The sequence below is a fragment of the Homalodisca vitripennis genome, chromosome X (genome assembly GCF_021130785.1).
Source record: "Homalodisca vitripennis isolate AUS2020 chromosome X, UT_GWSS_2.1, whole genome shotgun sequence".
In the NCBI taxonomy this organism is placed as follows: domain Eukaryota; kingdom Metazoa; phylum Arthropoda; class Insecta; order Hemiptera; family Cicadellidae; genus Homalodisca; species Homalodisca vitripennis.
The window spans coordinates 8360925-8381700 of NC_060215.1; the positions used below are offsets into that span (position 1 = coordinate 8360925).

Genomic DNA, 20776 nt, shown 5'->3' on the forward strand with positions numbered 1-20776 from the left:
CTGAACTGTTGAAACAGGATTTTGCCGGACATTTGCCATCGTTCAGTGAAACAAAAAATCAGTAAAATTAGGTTTAGAGATCTGCAATCTAATGTCTTCCTTAGGTGAACAACTAACCTAACTCATAATTGCAATTAAGTTTAAAATAATAAAAACATGCCAGTGTTGTGGCATAAGTCAGGAATCACAGCAACCATACTGTATGCCAGAGTCATGCACTATATCTAAACATGCACTTATTAAAACAAACGCTAATTTTTAAAACTACACTAAAGGGTACAAGTCACAATAGGTCTGCACTCAGCGACCAATCACACAGAACTGACCAGAGGCCAATAGTAAATGGTGATCGTCACGAAAGAAACAAGAAAAAGGAGGAAAAGGGAGTGGGTGTTTTTATCATTGCTTCATTCTAGATGAAATTCTCAGAACCATACTGTTACTGTAGGTGTTGGTTCATTTTCAGAATTGGCAACCAAAGCAAACTAATTTCGAATGATGGTTGACTACTTGGGTGGTCTGCTAATTTAATTTATGACGTTTAAAATTTCCTATTAAATAAATGAGTTTCCCGACATATTATAAGGGCTTCATTCCAATTCATACGATGATGATCTTTGGACCTACAACGATGCCAGTTTCTTACTCTTCTTTTAGCCCCTTTCTCGTGTTTTCTTCATGTTCTTATATCCCAACGTTTGTTGTATTTTTGTTTTGCCTATGTATTCCCTTTTAAAACTAGATTTTTAAAATGTGAACACAGTCTTTTGAAATCATATGTGCCATGGTTTGGTTTTGTTTTTACGGGACTTTCTCTAAGAGTATTGAGTGTTTTAAATGCGGTTCTAATGTTTTTCTTTCTACCTTTTCGTCTTATTTTCTGGGATCATCCGGCTTATAAAGGACTGATATAAACGAAAATCTATCTCTGTTCTGGTTTATTGAGTTTAGAATTATTCTTCTGTTTCGGTTTGCACTTGTTTATTACTGACTGAGGTCCATTTCCCCAAAGAGCCGATTAAACATTCTTAATTTCCTCTTTCAATCTATCTTCATCTGAGCATGATCTCTGCTCTATCAAATAACGAGTACGTTACACGTCTTTGACATATTTTTGATGTTCTAATTGATTGTTTGAGTATTTTCCCGTGTGTGTTTTCTTTCAAAAACCCGCAGTCTTCCGGTTTCCGGATATCCCTATCTCTTAATTAATAACCTTGTTTTGGAGTTCATTTTCTATTGTGAGGCGGATGGAAGGAGAAATACTATTAATGTAATCCATAATTTGTAAAAATTCATTGTTTCCACGAGGAAGAATAAAAAATGTATCATCGATTTATCTTCACCAAACCTTCGGTTAGAACTAAGGTAGAGTAAAAAGGCTCGTTGCTGAATTTCGGTAGACTGATCGGTTTGTCTGCTAATTGCGATGGTAGTAAAGGTTGCGTATAAGAATCCAGCACTATTGCCGTATGACAGCAATGTCAGGAGCAAACTGACAATCCAAGCTTCAGAAATTCGACGAGTTAAACACCTAAAGAGTATACTTCGAAACTGATTAACGGTCGGATTTCCACGGACTAAAGATTAATGATGTCTTTTGGAGTCCAGAACATCTTCAATTAAAAAGAAACATATTAGCTGTGTGTTGGCGGGCTCCCAGCACAAACGTGCGGCAGCACGGGCCGTAGCGCCCGTCTCGCTCAATTTATCACTCGATCGCCGAGTCGAAACGCACTTTAAGCAAATGAAACAATCGTTTGTCATAATTATTTTTGTACAAATACGAGATTTTGCGGGTAGATTTGAGAGGACAATATCACTATTACCATTTATTTAAAAAAAGACGGATAGTTAAAGGATAACATGATTGTTTACATTTACCACCGTGTTGATAAGTACAGAATGTAAACCAACTAAACCATTTCTGTATAATAAGACACAATTTCCATTATTATGTAACTCCTCACTGCTTTTTATTCATTCCAAAAGAAAATGTTAAAGTTTCGTTCTTCCCATATGTTATTGGTGAAGGTATTACCATTAAGCAGAAAATATATATATGTGTGTGTATTCATAAGAATTTATTTCAGTTTTCACATGCTAGGTCAAGTTTATCCTATTTTTATAGCTAAGTTATATCGCAAGTTATATCGCATGTGCAACAGAACATTCTAGCCGCTACCAACTTATTATAACTTATTGTGCTACTTATTATTTCCACTGACAGCATAATAATATTTGAAACCAATGTTATTGTAATTAAATAATTTTAAAATGCTGCACAACTTAACCAGTGTTTATTATTTTTTCCAAAATTCAACCTAATTATTTGTTGTTGACTGGAAACAATATTTTTGATGTGCAAACTTAACAGGAACTATTGATTAATAGGATCAGAAAACAAGTCCAACCACTGCCACTTACGAGCTTAAATTGTTAGACATTATTTTAATAAGGAAACATTATAGTTTGTAAAAGAAACAGTTATGTAATTTCACACTCTTCTGCATTTTTTATAAATAATCAGGAATATATGAAATTTTTTGTGAACTGTAGAAATAGCGAGCAAACTTATTACACGAAGGACATTAATAACTAACAAGCAAGGATATTCCGGTGTACACAGACGCTGGAACTCTCCCAAGAAGTAACTCTCTCGCCACTCTCAACAACATCCTCTTCCTCCAGGCGATGCCACGGAGGCCACTTACAAGAGAACAGATACCATATAGAGGTCCCATCAGTCAGCCGACAAGTAACTCTCTCGCCACTCTCAACAACATCCTCTTCCTACAGGCGATGCCACGGAGGCCACTTACAAGAGAACAGATACCATATAGAGGTCCCATCAGTCAGCCGACAAGTAACTCTCTCGCCACTCTCAACAACATCCTCTTCCTACAGGCGATGCCACGGAGGCCACTTACAGGAGAATAGATACCATATAGAGGTCCCATTAGTCAGCCGACAAGTAACTCTCTCGCCACTCTCAACAACATCCTCTTCCTACAGGCGATGCCATGGAGGCCACTTACAGGAGAATAGGCACCATTGAGAGGTCGCATTAGTCAGCCGACAAATAACTCTCTCGCCACTCTCAACAACATCCTCTTCCTACAGGCGATGCCACGGAGGCCACTTACAAGACAACAGATACCATATAGAGGTCCCATCAGTCAGCCGACAAGTAACTCTCTCGCCACTCTCAACAACATCCTCTTCCTCCAGGCGATGCCATGGAGGCCACTTACAGGAGAATAGGCACCATTGAGAGGTCGCATTAGTCAGCCGACAAATAACTCTCTCGCCACTCTCAACAACATCCTCTTCCTACAGGCGATGCCACGGAGGCCACTTACAAGACAACAGATACCATATAGAGGTCCCATCAGTCAGCCGACAAGTAACTCTCTCGCCACTCTCAACAACATCCTCTTCCTACAGGCGATGCCACGGAGGCCACTTACAAGAGAACAGATACCATATAGAGGTCTCATCAGTCAGCCGACAAGTAACTCTCTCGCCACTCTCAACAACATCCTCTTCCTACAGGCGATGCCACGGAGGCCACTTACAAGACAACAGATACCATATAGAGGTCTCATCAGTCAGCCGACAAGTAACTCTCTCGCCACTCTCAACAACATCCTCTTCCTACAGGCGATGCCACGGAGGCCACTTACAAGAGAACTGATACCATATAGAGGTCTCATCAGTCAGCCGACAAGTAACTCTCTCGCCACTCTCAACAACATCCTCTTCCTACAGGCGATGCCACGGAGGCCACTTACAAGAGAACAGATACCATATAGAGGTCTCATCAGTCAGCCGACAAGTAACTCTCTCGCCACTCTCAACAACATCCTCTTCCTACAGGCGATGCCACGGAGGCCACTTACAAGAGAACAGATACCATATAGAGGTCTCATCAGTCAGCCGACAAGTAACTCTCTCGCCACTCTCAACAACATCCTCTTCCTACAGGCGATGCCACGGAGGCCACTTACAAGAGAACAGATACCATATAGAGGTCTCATCAGTCAGCCGACAAGTAACTCTCTCGCCACTCTCAACAACATCCTCTTCCTCCAGGCGATGCCACGGAGGCCACTTACAAGAGAACAGATAACATATAGAGGTCTCATCAGTCAGCCGACAAGTAACTCTCTCGCCACTCTCAACAACATCCTCTTCCTACAGGCGATGCCACGGAGGCCACTTACAAGAGAACAGATACCATATAGAGGTCTCATCAGTCAGCCGACAAGTAACTCTCTCGCCACTCTCAACAACATCCTCTTCCTCCAGGCGATGCCACGGAGGCCACTTACAAGAGAACAGATACCATATAGAGGTCTCATCAGTCAGCCGACAAATAACTCTCTCGCCACTCTCAACAACATCCTCTTCCTACAGGCGATGCCACGGAGGCCACTTACAAGAGAACAGATACCATATAGAGGTCTCATCAGTCAGCCGACAAGTAACTCTCTCGCCACTCTCAACAACATCCTCTTCCTCCAGGCGATGCCATGGAGGCCACTTACAGGAGAATAGGCACCATTGAGAGGTCGCATTAGTCAGCCGACAAATAACTCTCTCGCCACTCTCAACAACATCCTCTTCCTACAGGCGATGCCACGGAGGCCACTTACAAGACAACAGATACCATATAGAGGTCCCATCAGTCAGCCGACAAGTAACTCTCTCGCCACTCTCAACAACATCCTCTTCCTACAGGCGATGCCACGGAGGCCACTTACAAGACAACAGATACCATATAGAGGTCTCATCAGTCAGCCGACAAGTAACTCTCTCGCCACTCTCAAAAATCCTCTTCCTCCAGGCGATGCCACGGAGGCCACTTACAGGAGAATAGGCACCATTGAGAGGTCCATCAGTCAGCCGACAAGTAACTCTCTCGCCACTCTCAACAACATCCTCTTCCTACAGGCGATGTCACGGAGGCCACTTACAAGAGAACTGATACCATATAGAGGTCTCATCAGTCAGCCGACAAGTAACTCTCCCGCCACTCTCAACAACATCCTCTTCCTACAGGCGATGCCACGGAGGCCACTTACAAGAGAACAGATATCATATAGAGGTCTCATCAGTCAGCCGACATGTAACTCTCTCGCCACTCTCAACAACATCCTCTTCCTCCAGGCGATGCCACGGAGGCCACTTACAAGAGAACAGATAACATATAGAGGTCTCATCAGTCAGCCGACAAGTAACTCTCTCGCCACTCTCAACAACATCCTCTTCCTACAGGCGATGCCACGGAGGCCACTTACAAGAGAACAGATACCATATAGAGGTCTCATCAGTCAGCCGACAAGTAACTCTCTCGCCACTCTCAACAACATCCTCTTCCCCCAGGCGATGTCACGGAGGCCACTTTCAAGAGAACATATACCATATAAAGGTCTCATTAGTCAGCCGACAAGTAACTCTCTCGCCACTCTCAACAACATCCTCTTCCTCCAGGCGATGCCACGGAGGCCACTTGCAGGAGGATAGGCACCATTGAGAGGTCCATCAGTTGGCCGACAAGTAATTCTCTCGCCACTCTCAACAATATCCTCTTCCTCCAAGCGATGCCACGGAGGCCACTTACAGGAGAATAGGCACCATTGAGAGGTCCATCAGTTGGCCGACAAGTAACTCTCTCGGCACTCTCAACAACATCCTCTTCCTCCAGGCGATGCCACGGAGGCCACTTACAAGAGAACAGATACCATATAGAGGTCCCATCAGTCAGCCGACAAGTAACTCTCTCGCCACTCTCAACAACATCCTCTTCCTACAGGCGATGCCACGGAGGCCACTTACAGGATAATAGGTACCATTGAGAGGTCGCATTAGTCAGCCGACAAATAACTCTCTCGCCACTCTCGATAATATCCTCTTCCTCCAGGCAATGCCACGGAGGCCACTTACAAGAGAATAGGCACCATTATGAGGTCTTATCAGTTAGCCGAAAAATGAAGTGCTAGAAGCTGTTTTTGTGGAGAAAATGTAAAATCTTTCGTAATATTCTTCACAAACTAAAGATACCACGAATTAAGAGGTTTTGACCTCTTTAGAAAACGTGTCATATATTTTAGAATTTCTATTTATGCTTGGAAACAATTGTGGGATATTTCTTCTTGTATATTTAAACATAACTTTTTAGAAAATTTAAATGTTAATGTCTGATAACAGCATATGTGTATATACGCAATGTATTTGTCCAATTTGTCAAAAGAATAGTTTAAGTGCCAGTATGTTACTTTACTGTAAAATAGGTTGTTATTGCTACATGACGTGTAAACAGAAACATGTTTCAGTGAATATAAAAATACGTGTAAAGTGTACTATGTTTCATGTGCTTTTAAAATTTAATTATCGTATTGACCCTACATAATGAGTTATCAATTTCAATTTATATTATATATGAGGGTGAGTGCGCTACAACTACACAACGGAGCCCTTACGTTTTGTGATTCAATATTATTAAAGTAAAATGCGACCATTGCCATTTATACGAATTTTATGAATGTAAATCAAAGTTGTTTGACAGGTATTTGGTATTTCGATCATATGTTAGTTTGGTTATTTAAACACATATATGACAGAAAAAAATACTTGAATCGTAAACATAAAGGGCTCCGTGGTGTAGTGGTAGCGCACTCACCCGGAAATGAGAGATCCGGGTTCGAATCCCGGCGGAGTACTTTTTTGTGAAACAACGTTTTTTGACATTAAATTCGGTTATTACCATTCATACAAATGTAACAACCAATTTTAAATGTAGAATAAACATGTATGTATACAATTATCTGCATTAGAATTATAAGTACTAAGTTGTACATTATATGTGAACGCAACATTGTAAAGGTTCTATTGACCTGTCGTAGTGTTCTTTTTTCATCATCAGAGAACGAGTCTGTCAATGGAACCGTACCAACAGCTGAACGCTTCCGATTAGTTTAGAATGATTAATCTTGTCACGAGTAAGGATAATGTTATCCTATATATAGTAACACTAATTGTGAAATGGATGGGATCGTAAGCCAACATCAAGGAACATTACAATCAGTTGGCACTCATGTAATGTCACCACATGCCATTCCAGGGCTCGGGCCTACAAATAGTCCCAGGCACATTCTTCCTTTTCCGTTCTACTCCTGAGCCGTGTTCCGTAAGTCTAGCCGCGCAGCTAGGCTTCGATTCTTTTAGCCGGCCGAAATTCATAAATTCTTCTCGAAGCAGATTGGAATATGAGAGTTTAGAGATGCCCAGTGACGAAATTAAATTGTTGCGCCTGACAAATCGTGTTGGTCCACATCAAAACAGTCTCAGTAACGAGTATTACTTGAGCCAATTTAAAGTTTATAACTTTTTCAATGGTAAGCGGAGAATTGTGCTTAGTATTAAGGCTTAGAAAAATAATTTTCCACGATCGATTTCATATTTGAATGCATTAGAGTTGCGTAGGAAGGATACCTACCTAGTTTTACTATTTTTTTATTCTAGATATTACTAAGAATAAATGCTTTCAATAAATTCTTAAGAAAAATTTACAAAGCAGGATAACTAAATACAATAGTTTGATATTCATAAGTGTTATTTTATATCTATAATTTATTTACATTAAGAATACTGTCCATGGGGATAATCCAAATAACCCTTATTAATTCATATGTTTACTTGAAACATAAACCCTTTAATATTGATAAATAGGAGACAATTAAAAAATTAACGCAGTCAAAGGTAATTAAAGATTGCTACAACTGTAAAAGATTATATAGAATACAGAATAGGATAATCACAAAGAAAATACTGAGTATAAAATGAGTGTCTCGGTTGTTAATGAAATTGAAAATAATTAATTGTTAATGAGTTCTTTCTTCTCTATGGTAACTTTTCTTAGTTATTGTTGATTGAGAGCGATATTCTTTAATTATTGTGATCGATATAATTAAAGTTACTCGTGTATTGAGCTCTGATCCCAAGAATACCATGTTCAGTATGAATTAAATGTCATTAGCTAAAGCAAACATAGATTTACTACGGTGTCCGGCTGAGAAAGATAGAAATGAATCGTAGTCATAACATTTTTTTTTTCTAAGAAAAATCAACTCTGAAATCATTGTTAGTGAGGAATAATAATTATGTTGTATTAGTAAATATATCATAAATGACCCGTCAAGAATAGTCTACTAAGCGACGCATGACATTTTTAAAAGCTACTACTTTCACATTAATTTATTCATCAACGTTAATCAGCAATTAGAATCAGGAACGCAACAATCCATTTCAGACAGAAAAAAATATAAACAATGCGGAACTTCCTAGAGCTTCTGTTTCCTCAAAATGTATTTCTTAATAACCCAATAAAATATAGTTAGTGGATAATCAACCATGGTGAAAGGTGTACGGGTACCCGGAACCCTCAATCTTGCAAAATTTATGAATTAACCCAAAAATTAATAAACCAAAATGTTGATTAATGTTCATGCATTACATTCCTACAATGTACTACGAACATAAATCATCTTAGTGGTACATATCACTTAAACACGATAAAACATTAGTGTATAAGTAAATGAATTTAAAATAAATACATTATGACATTCCTAATGTAATGTGTGTGTGTGTGTGTGTGTGTGTGTGTGTGTGTGTGTGTGTGTGTGTGTGTGTGTGTGTGTGTGTGTGTGTGTGTGTGCGTGTGCGCGCGCGCGCGTGCGTGCGTGCGTGTGTGTGTTAATTACTAATTAAGATTATTGTTTCCGTTGATAGTTAATTTATCGCCACTCTAAACGCATCTCAATAACCGCGTTTAATAATGAACTGTACGAGTAATAGAATCAACTGCCAAGAAATAACAAAATGTTACCGTATCTATACAAACGTAAACAACCGCCCTGGTTTAATGGAAGCAACTATAAATATGTAACAGTAAATAACTGCCGTACGAAGTTTGGAGTTATACTCTTTTAACATTTTGTTTAGGATCGGTTTGGCGGAAATGGAACCGTTTTGTATTAAAATTGTTATACAGATTAGTTTACTTCTGTATTTATCGATTCCATTACTTCCGTATTATATGCATCACAAAAATATGGATGCTTATTTTATTGCTTATTTTTCTTTGATTAATTCTAGGCTGGAGTATGGATTGTCATTGTGGGGTAGTTCATATGTTTCAAATTTATCTAGTCTAATAGTCCTTCAGAAAACAATTACAAGATTGATATGTAATGCTAATATTAGAGAACATTCGTTTCCGCTTTTTGTTAGAAATTGTATTTTACCATTAAGATATTTATATGTTTTTAAAGTTTTAGTAATTTTTTCATACTAAGTGGTAACAGTGGACCTGTTATTGACAACTCTAGTTATAATACAACAGTATTTGCGATTGCCTAAACCAAACTGTTCTTTGTTTCAAAAATGTTTTGTGTGTTTAAGTTATAAGTTTTTTAATTTAATTCCAAGCGAAATTAAAATTAATAGATCTATATTTATTTTTAAAAAGAGGCTGAAGGTTTGGTTATTGAGTAGAAGTGTTAAAGATATTGAAAATTTATATTTAGTAAACATATTTTGTTCTTATTTTATAAATAAAATTGTAAATGTATGTTTTTATATTGATGGTGAGTTGGATTTCTCTAACTAATGTGTGTTAATTTGATGGTTAAGAGTAATTTTAGTTTGTTTATTATTATTTGTTGTATTTTCATATTGTTATTATAGAACTTAAATTAAAGTAAGAAGCTGATGATGGCTCGCACCCAAGTGCTAGATTATTTTCTTTTTGGGTTGGTATATTTTTTCTCTGTAATCTGTATATTGTTGTATTTAAAAAAAGAGAAAAATAAACGCATTTATTTATTTATTTTATTTAAAAGTGCTTGCTCCGCCGAGACTCGAACCCGTGATCTCTCACTTGCCGCGTGATTTTGATACCACTACCTTGGATTTTAATTTCATTAAATAAAATGCAGAATTAAAACATTACAAGAATTTAACAATACAAAATAGTAAAATTTGGAGTTTGTAGACTATAGCGTAGTACATATGTACATCATCGAAAAAAATGACTGCAGGTAGGCCGGGCTGAGCGTGTGACGGTGTGTGTGCGTCGGGGCGCGAGGCTCGTCTAAACCTCTGGGGCTCTTGAGTCTCCATACAAACTGTACCAAATAACTTTGACCGCGATTATCAAATGTTGTTGTTTTATCATTGTAAAACAGGTTAAATAATAGTTTTAAAAGGGCAGTTTCATTATAAACAATCTAAATGTATGTAATAGAAAAAAAAATAATAGTATGGTTAACACACGTGACCGGGGATTTGTGCCTTTCCTTCCTTCCCCCAACTAAAAATGAAAGAACTAGAAAAACCACACTATATACACACCTCATTATAAAAGGCAGTTGGTTAAGTTTTATAATCTCAGCGATTCTTTTAATTTGTTTAAACACAAGATAAGGATACGGATCCACATACTTGTATTTCAACAAAACAATATGTTTAGATTATTTAATAATTATAACAAAATTTAACGGAATAACGCCGTTTGTTGTTCTGTCACAAATGGGCGACGCTACACCATGAAATCTCGATCTAGGACCAAACAGGCCAAAATAGGCTGGAAGCGGCTGACTTTACCGTTACGTTCCCGACCATCGCCATTCTGTCACATTTCTTTGAGATCACACGCCGCGATACCACAGGAATTTGCAACATTGATTTTATTTTTAGTGTCCCATTTTCGTAGGGATATCTTCGTCAGGACTTTCGGGTGTGATTCCTTTTTTAGTGGCAGTCCATTGCCGCACGTTGTAGGTTTTAGGTAAATGTTTATGTATTAATTTTTCTGTATAGCTGACGAAGAGGGTAAATTTCAATCCTCAAAACGTTGTGTTATACATTTTGTAACATATAACGATGGCAAATGTCCGAAATCCTGTTATCCTTTTAAAACTGCCATCGCCAGTAACACATTTTAAACAAAGAAAAAAAAAACTATTTTATATACTAAGTTCAGTCTTGTAAATTTAAACTGCTGCTAATTTTTGTTTAGATTTGAATCGTTGTACATATTTTACACATTTATATGTGGGCACGTATATACATGTATATATATATATATATATATATATTTGTATAAATTATTTGCATGTATTGTACCACTTCTGTGTCTGACAGCTTGTATCAGTCAGACCAGCAAGCAAGGGGAGCTATCCGCAGAAAAACCATCCGGTGATAACACCTCACACCCGAGACTGGCTTCGGTCACCTCTACTCTTGAGATGAAATCTTTGTGGGAGGAGTTCAATATGCTTGGCACAGAGATGATTGTTACTAAAGCTGGAAGGTATGGTTACATTCACATTATCATTAGATGTATAGTGAGTACCTTGCAAATTACATGTAGAGGCTCGTAGAGCTTGATGCACATACAGTCATAATAATAAATGTCTTTATTGCTGTAAAAACAATTCACGCATTGTATAGAATCTGTCACTTTAGTCTTAATTCTAAGCTATATTTTGGAACACAAAAATAAATGTACAATAAAATTAGTTCCGTACACTTCGGTTAAGAAAACTGATAAGTTTTAGTGTTAAGCAGTTGTTATAGATTTCATCTAAAGACCTTGTTTAATTACCAGAGATCTTTCTCTGCACTTAATCTCAAATGTTCTTTTCTATCTCAGGAGGATGTTCCCTACCTTCCAAGCCCGACTGTACGGACTGGAGCCTACTGCAGAATACATGCTCATGATGGATTTTGTTCCTGTTGATGATAAGCGATATAGATACGCGTTCCACAGGTTAGTTTACAGTGGGGTTTTCTGATTTGTTACTCATAATTTTGAAACACAAGGATTATCTACTATCAGCGAGGCTAAAAATAGTTATTTTTAGCTGATTTTTCATAAAAGATTATTAAATAGTTTATGGCCTACTAAAAGTAAAATGCAAAAACAATTATAATTATTGCACATATCATAAGTAATCCTAGAGCGTGCAAAATAAATTTAGGAGAATACGAAAGTATATTCTTAGAAAATCCCTTCTCAACAACATAACCTTTTTATAAAATTAAAATACAACGAACTATTTAAACACGTATTTGATAATTAACTACATCTTGAGTGTTAATTTATCTCATTACCGTCAAAAGTTAAGACATACAATAAAAGAATAGTGAGGGCAAGTAAAATATAAAATACTCAAACGTTTTCAGGAAAACTATTAATTTAATTTTTAATAAGAAAATAAAGTTCAGTTCTCTGGGATAAATTTATTAAGCACTTGACATTAAAGATATAGAATTTTTTTATTATTCATTTTTTTGAAATGGTTAAAAGAGACAAATGAACGTTTAGCATATTACTCGTGTGTGGTTACACAAAATTCTTCTTTTATTTCTACTTTGTTTTACCCTGCCAAGGAACTGTAACCAGTCCATAACTGTTACTTTCTGGTTTTTATTTTTTGCTGTGTTGTCCTTAGACAGAAAATATAAAACACGTTTGAATACAACTTTAACGACATAATGAAGTTTTCATAACAACAATATTTAATACGACTACATCGTTCTTGGAAAGACAAATTGTATAAAAAAACTTTAACATTCTAATTCTAAATAACTGCTTGTTTTGTTGGAAAGGTGAAAAGAATTTATAATTGGACTAGGATTTCACTTTTTGTCTTCTTTTAATCGATTAGTAACAAGTTGTAGGATCGAATTTAACAAATTAAGTTTCTTCCATCCACCATCTTCCACTTTTATAACCTTCAAATCATATGCTTAAAAAGGCTCCAACAGACTAATGTAGGTTCCTTAACGTATGTGAATGACATCACACGATCGATGTTTTTTTAAGTTGTAGAAAGGTACTTTTCGAAGAGAAAGCGTCTAAAGACCTCATAAGTTATCTGCATACCGAACTCACTGCTTTTAAAAAGTGCAAATAATTATACAGACTACTGTACTGTAGCTGTATAATCCTGTAGGAGTATCCTGACAAGTGAATGAGTATCACTTCATGCACGACGGGAAGTAAGTTAAATTTGGCGTAGAAAATTAACGCAACATATTGCAGGATTACACAAACAAATCAAACACAACTTATGTTCGTGTTTAGTTCAACCTGGGTGGTTGCTGGCAAAGCCGACCCCATCTCCCCACCCAGAGTCCACGTACACCCAGACTCTCCGGCTACTGGTGCCCAGTGGACCAAACAGATCATCTCCTTCGACAAACTCAAGCTGACAAATAACCAGCTAGACGACAATGGACATGCAAGTATTAAATTGTGCTTCTTTCGGCTATAGTTATGTTAATTAGTTCCTTCTGAGACCCACAACATTATCCGGCGATAATTAGTATTATTATGTTACATGATTGCTGAAATTTAAAACTTAAAAAGAAAGATTTTAATAGTTTACTTTATGATGTTGCAGATAATTCTCAATTCTATGCACAAATACCAACCGAGATTTCATGTGATATACGTCCCAGGCAAGGAAGAGCCAGGTATTCCTCCTAACTGTCAGAACTTTAAAACCTTCATCTTCCCCGAGACCAGGTTCACAGCCGTCACTGCGTACCAGAACCAGAGGGTGAGTTATATATACACCATTCAACCTCATAATTATACATTTTACTGTAGCTTACTTAGCCCCGAGACCAGGATCACAACCGTAATCATGGAATACTAGTTCACTAAGCTGACGACACAACTCTCAATACAATAGTTAGAAATTACTTCGTAAATGGACTTAAATGCAAGCATTTAGTATTTCATTGTAATTAATTTGAAAACGAATCCATATAATTCTAATTTCATAAATGTTTGTCTTCGTCCGCATAATCGTGCCATGCGGCCGGCTGTGTTTGTGGATGATGTCTCTTTAGAAGAAACTAATTCGGAAACATTTTTGGGAATGATCCTGGATAGGGGGCTTACCTGGACCGAGCATGTTAATATGGTTTGTGCTAGAGTCCCTTAGGCATCCAAACCATGCGAAATTTAGGCAATTTTCTGTTCCCCGGAAGTTTTAAAAATGGCCTATTATGGCTTAATCCATTCACATTTTGCGTATGAAGTGAGACCCTGGAGGGGTTGTGCTAAAAATAAAATGAAGCAAGTTTTCAGACTTCAAAAAAGCTATTATAATAATAGGCAAAATGAATTATAGAGAGTCGTGTAGTGCAGATTTAGATGCGTTTTGATTCGTGGCGTTGACGTTTATCAATATGAAACCAGAGGCAGAAACACACAAACACAAACTGACGTTATTACAGCACTTACCGCAACAAGTTGGTGTCAGACTAATCTATAAACTCCCTGAAAATATAAAAACATCTGATAACAAAAATCAATTTAAAACTCATCTCAAACGCCTTTCGGAGTCCAATTCGTTTTACCCTGTTGAGGAATTCATGATGAGCCGCTAGGATATTTGAATGTGTGTGAATGTCTCCATGAGGGGACTATCTATTGTTGACGACTTCAATACAATTTATACTATACAAATAATGCAATAAAGGATTATTATTATTGTGTTATTGTATTATGTTTGATATCTTAATATGATTTAGAATTGTTTGTGAATGTAGAATGCAAGTCTAAAGTTTTAATAAATTCGTGTTTTGTACTTTAGATAACCCAGCTGAAGATAGCCAGCAACCCATTTGCCAAGGGATTCAGGGACTGTGATCAGGAGGACTGGTAAGTGGAATAATCGTTCTATTAGATTTACCTCATAGTTGAACTTCCATTGTTTGCATGTGTTTTTCCACATATTACGTGACAACTCTCTTGTATAATTTTGTTTCTCTCTTAGCAGCAATTGAATATCAAAACCTTTTTAATCACTTACTATCACAGTCAAAGAATACAAAAGGCCAACAACGTTTGAGGTGTGAATTAGAGAATCAGTGCATCATGCCAGATTGTAACATAAATCTAAAAACATTTTTTAGAGTTGTATATGTTTTGTGGTGTTAGATGAATAGTAAATTAAAGATAATTAATTATAAAACTATAATCACGAAAATATTTAACAAAACAAATAATAAAAATATTAGTCCAGAAAGACCACAGCAATTCCAGCCCTTTGCGGGTGGGGAGAGAGGAATGTGTGTTTTAGCCTGTGTGGGTGTAGAGGAAAGAGGAAAGTAAATGTGGGAGTAGTCATACTAATACATTATTCTTTCATTATATTTGTATAATGGTATATCATACTTAAACTTTTCCACTTATACATTGAATGACAACAACTACTTGTTTATAAAATATTTTTAAAAAAAATACGGACTATTTTTAAAAATAGGATTAAAAATTACAAAAAATATTTAAATTTAGTTTACAGAACAAAAACGACCTGGACTGCTTATGGGTTGTATGGTTTGTCCAAAACAATCCTGGGAGTATTGGTGTGCATGTTATGAAGGTATTGTGAATACATATACAATTAGGTAAAGAGTGCAAGCAAAGGTTTTAAATATGTTGTATATGGTTTATTAAAAATAAACGGATTTCTATAAGAGAGATAATCCGTATAAGGATGAACTTAGAGCCCTGTATCAATAAACAGGAATAATTGTAAAGTAGAAGTTATAGAATGAAAAACTGTTGTAACCACGTTGATTACACTGATGTAGTAATTGTATTGTAATTACAGTCTATATGGCACGATGGGATTAGGGATCTATCTATACATTAAAAGGCGTATCAAATCATTTAAAAGCTACATGCGACTTAATTATTCGCATTAAAATATATTTTATTAAAATAAAAACTTTCTTGGGGTTAAACAAAATATGTTTTGTTTATTTTCTCAGTTTTCTTTTCCAAGTTTAACACAAACAAATTTGATTTATTGAAAATAAATGTTTATTTTTGTAACAGTAATTGAAATATAAAGCATACAGTGGTTAGGTTTGTGTGTTCCCGTCAATACTCGTGACAGCTCTAGTGACAGTATGTGTTACTATTGAATCTTCAAATCTACTGTTCATATACGAACATGTATCAGACAGTGATACTCAGCCCATAAACTCACTTCAGTTACTTTTGGTCCTCATGACAGGCTCTAGTGACAGCATGTGTTACTATTGAATATAAATTACAGTACTGTTCATATACTGAAATGCATCAGACAGTTGGGATACTCAGACCCCATAAACTCAATACAGTAACTTTTGGTCCTCATGACAGCTCTAGGAACAGCATGTGTTTACTATTGAATCTCAAAATTACAGTACTTTGTCCATATACTGAAACAAGTGATCAGGACTGTGATACTCAGCCCCAATAAATCAATACAGTAACTTTTGGTCATCATGGCCAGCTTAGTAGTGGACAGCATGTGTTACTATGGAATCCTCAAATCTACAGTACCAGTATCATATTACTGAAAGTGCATCAGACAGTGTATACTCAGCCCATAATCACTACATAACTTTTGGTCTCATGACAGCTCTAGTGACAGCATGTGTTACTTTTGAATCTCAAATCTACTGTACTGTTATATACTGAACATGCATCAGGACCAGTGATCTCAGGCCCCCATAAACTCACTTACAGTAACTTTTGGTACTATGACAGTCTAGTGAATTTGTGGTTACTGTTGAATCTCAAATCTATCCTGTTTCATATAATGTACATGTATCAGTCAGTATACTCAGCCCCTATAACTCACTACAGTACTTTTTGGTCCATTATGATTTCCATACCGAACTTCTGCGACGCATAAGTGTGGTGTTTACGCTTGTCATAGAGTGTCGTCTCTTGTATCTTCTATGGGCCGCATATATTCCTAATGAACCTGCTGTGAGGGGACGTTTAACAACTTGCTGCCTCCATCTGGCATGTGTTCACTGTACCACAAGCGGCTATCGTGCATCACATCCATATACCTCGCATCAGTCAGTGGGTATTCTCCGTGGAGTGAGCATGAACGATCTCGTCGTGGCTACGCATCTTCAATGATTACGACTACGTCATCTGCGCAGCCTACGAGATCAAATGCGCATACGGGCATATCGTAGGACGCAGCGGACCATCCTCAAATTCAACTGAAACATTTACTTCCGTAGAATAATATAACATTTTTGGTATAAGTCATCCATTTTAATATGAAAGTTGCAATCATTAATACAGTGTCACATTCAACACATAAAATTTTGGAACTCATTCACTCCAGTCATCGCCAATTTTCCATCTTCAATTACAGGGACGTTGAACGTCACGGCCCTAAACCAGGGTACATTTGGCGTACAGAATGAAACTGTCAGGATTGTATAGTCAGGGCAGGAGCTAACCAGTTGAAGGTTTTGAAGGCTGGTCGGCACGACTCTCTGAAACTCATGTTCGCAAAATGATGCTAATTGCTTCCTTTTTAAGTTTGAAGACTCTCAAAAATGTAATGTTTGCACTAAAGCATCACAACACCAATCCATAGGTAAGATGTGATAAATCAGACCATCATATGCCGTCATCAGTATCTGACTGGGCAGTATTTTATTTGGTTAAGACCTATAACAATAATGTGAGGCAAATTGGTACAAACTGGAGTCGGGATGTGAGCACTCCATATAAACCTTGATCAGGTGGATTCTAAGGATAGTGGATTTAGTTTACTTCTAGGACGTGTGTCTTCTATCATTGTGGTAGGCCCACACCTATATCTCCACTCGCAAAGAGGAGGTTCAAAAAATTAGTCTTGAGGAGTTTTGTTGTGAGATTGAGACTTTGGAAGTGTGGATGTGCAAAGGTGGGGGGTTATTCAGGTCTCAACAAAACTTTCGCCTGTTGTTCATACTTTCCTTTGATTTTCCATTTAAACAGAGAGTCGTATCGCAATCAGCATTAATGCATTCCTATGATACATCCAGAGAATCATCTCATGCGACGTACGGCGGTGACCACCTTCGATCTTCTGCTTTCTTCGGTCTTGTACGACAGTCGACGATTACATTCAGATAGTCCTGACATCGATCAGGAGGTACCGTGCACTGAAGTTCCGCTGCATGTCAATGGAATGAGTCGGAAGAGAGCGTTGACGATTGTCGCTACCGTTTCAGGTTTAAGATGGCAAGGCGTAATGTTGGTCCCCTATTCCTTCAAGATTCTTGGTTACAGCTTTTTGTCTTTCCCAAAGTAGGAAGGTCACATGCTGGATATGTCTCTCAGCACCTCTCTTTCTCAGACCATCGGGAGCCTCAGCACTGAGCGCCTTATAGAGGCTTTATGCTCTGCATTCATAGCCGCAGAATCAAACCGGTTTCGAGCTGCATCAGCGCGTCCTATGGGTTTCTACGTTTATCGACCGTCTAACAGTAAGCCTAGTGACGATCTGGGTTTCGCGAGGGCATAGACGAATCGCTAGAGTGATGTTCGGTTCCATGGTAGAATCTTAAAATGGATTCCACCTCCACGCTGTCTGTAGGACTTACTCGTCGACGAATTTTTCCCGGTCCATCTTGAACCGTATTCCACCAAATGAGGTTTCGGGTACTCATTTTCGCCGCACTCGCTATTGTCTTTCAAACGGACAGGACAGAAGGAATTCGTAATCAGTTTTTGGCGAAATAACTTAATATGATAGAATACAAGAGTTTAATAAATATGAATCTGTAACTAAGGAAATTGTGTGAATGAGCACCACTATGCTTTTGTGTGGCATTCAAGATCTCGTATGTTGTCATTTAACAATCATCTATCACGTAATGTTTTTTACTATTTCACCAAATAGAAAAATAATAAAATAACACAATTAATATATTGTCATATTGATAGTGTGTTATAATTGTTTCAATGCCAAGGAAACCAAAACTAAAATGGTTAGTCGTTAGTATAACATGTTCCTATTGCACTTAGAAATATCATATAAGTATATTTTATCGAGCAAGATTAAAATAGAACAATAACACACAGTGATCCTTTTGTGCAGTTAAACAACCGCTGAGATTAGCTGAGTCAACACTGAGGCACTTACTCTGTTAGTTGTACGTTTAATTAATGTTTTAACGTATTTTGACAGTATTCGCAGTGTTCGAAGTGGACAACCATTGTGCGCTCCGAAATTGTAAACAGGAAATATATTTCTATCAAACCGTGTACAAATTCATGAAAAATGAAATAATTCACTTCAAAAACTTTGCGTTGTGCATTTCTGATATCATTACTTCTGTAGAAGAGCTGGTCACTGCAAATTTTGATTTTTGTACTTTGCATATTTGAAAGGGACAAAACTCTTCAGAATCAGTCAAAGTCAAATGAAATTGGAACGTCCTATTCTTAATATAATTTTACAGAATCTTACGTTGTATCATAATGTATGCATAAGCATTAGCCTAAGTAAAACAAAACCTCCACTCCACAACCTAAATAATCTTTTAATGTAAATCGGTATTATTTTGTAATTAAGTCATTTCTTTTAAAAACGTTTCTTTCCAGTTTGATTAAAAAAATTTATTTAAAATTTTTGTTGGTTTTCTTGATTGATGATCCTAACTTTGTCAGTCTATGTTGTGGAAGTTCAGTCTACTTCTCTGATTGAAATGTGCTGTGATAAATAAACGGCAGTTAGATTTGGCCAAAAATTAATAATGGTATTTGTAAAGGATTATGATTGTTTAGTAGTGTATGTATGAACGTTTGTAGAGATCATGCAGTAATGCTCTATCTTTCTTAAAATATTCTTCTGAAATCAACAAAACTCCTACTGGGACTGCAGAAGGGTGTCTCCACAAGATTGATATTCTAATAAATGTGTGAATGAAAACACGAGTAGTAGCAAAGTTCTTCAAAATAATCAAATATGATCTATGTTCTTTAACTTCCACTATGGGAAAAACTTACATTAGAGATGTCCAGTAATGTCTGGAGCGTTTATTTAAATAAGGGCAGTTTTTAGTAAGTAGCTACCTTGTTCATTGCTTCAGTTGTACATCATATACGGAACTCATCATTACTACTCTTAGTAAATAATCTATTGGTCTTATTGTGTGAACCTTTTGAAAGTGGTGCGGATACAAGACATCATCATTACTACTCTCCGTAAATAATTGACTGGTCTTATTGTGTGAACCTTTTGAAAGTGGTGCGGATACAAGACATCATCATTACTACTCTCCGTAAATAATCTACTGGTCTTATTGTGTGAACCTTTTGAAAGTGGTGTGGATACAAGACATCATCATTACTACTCTCCGTAAATAATCTACTGGTCTTATTGTGTGAACCTTTTGAAAGTGGTGCGGATACAAGACATCATCATTACTACTCTCCGTAAATAATCTACTCGTCTTATTGTGTGATTGTGTGAACCTTTTGAAAGTGGTGCGGATACAAGACATCATCATTACTACTCTCCGTAAATAGTCGACTGGTCTTATTGTGTGAACCTTTATTACTCTACCCGTATGACGTATTCATGCCATTTCATTGGTCATGTGATACTACTATGTACTATGTACTTCACATAATACTACTATGTGAAGGGTTATTTTAAAAACCTCTATGGGTCATTTTCGTTTATGTTTAAAATTACATATTTTAATGTCAGTGTGTTTTAGTAAAATTACAATTCTAGAAGATTGAATACAAATACATTACTAATTCAAATACGTTATTGGGCACTATCATTCCAATGCCGAATTGTTGAATCTTACTGTGAAGAAATCTGAGATGGGACATATATAGGTGGAGTATATATTAGTTATTAATCAGCAATAAATCAGTTATTTTCTG

The 20776-nt window shown here is 36.9% G+C and overlaps 1 protein-coding gene across 2 annotated transcripts in view; it reads left to right on the forward strand.

Moving 5' to 3' along the window:
• LOC124368646 (T-box transcription factor TBX1-B-like) overlaps window positions 1-20776 on the forward strand; it is a 54985-nt gene that overhangs the window by 21654 nt on the left and 12555 nt on the right. For both annotated transcript variants that reach the window (XR_006922980.1, XM_046825887.1), the window contains exons 3-7: window positions 11209-11377; window positions 11720-11836; window positions 13157-13313; window positions 13476-13634; window positions 14679-14746. Coding sequence is in view for 1 of the 2 variants with exons in the window: in XM_046825887.1 (XP_046681843.1) it covers window positions 11209-11377; window positions 11720-11836; window positions 13157-13313; window positions 13476-13634; window positions 14679-14746 (670 nt within the window). In the remaining variant the exon portion in view is untranslated. The remainder of the gene's footprint in view (window positions 1-11208; window positions 11378-11719; window positions 11837-13156; window positions 13314-13475; window positions 13635-14678; window positions 14747-20776) is intronic.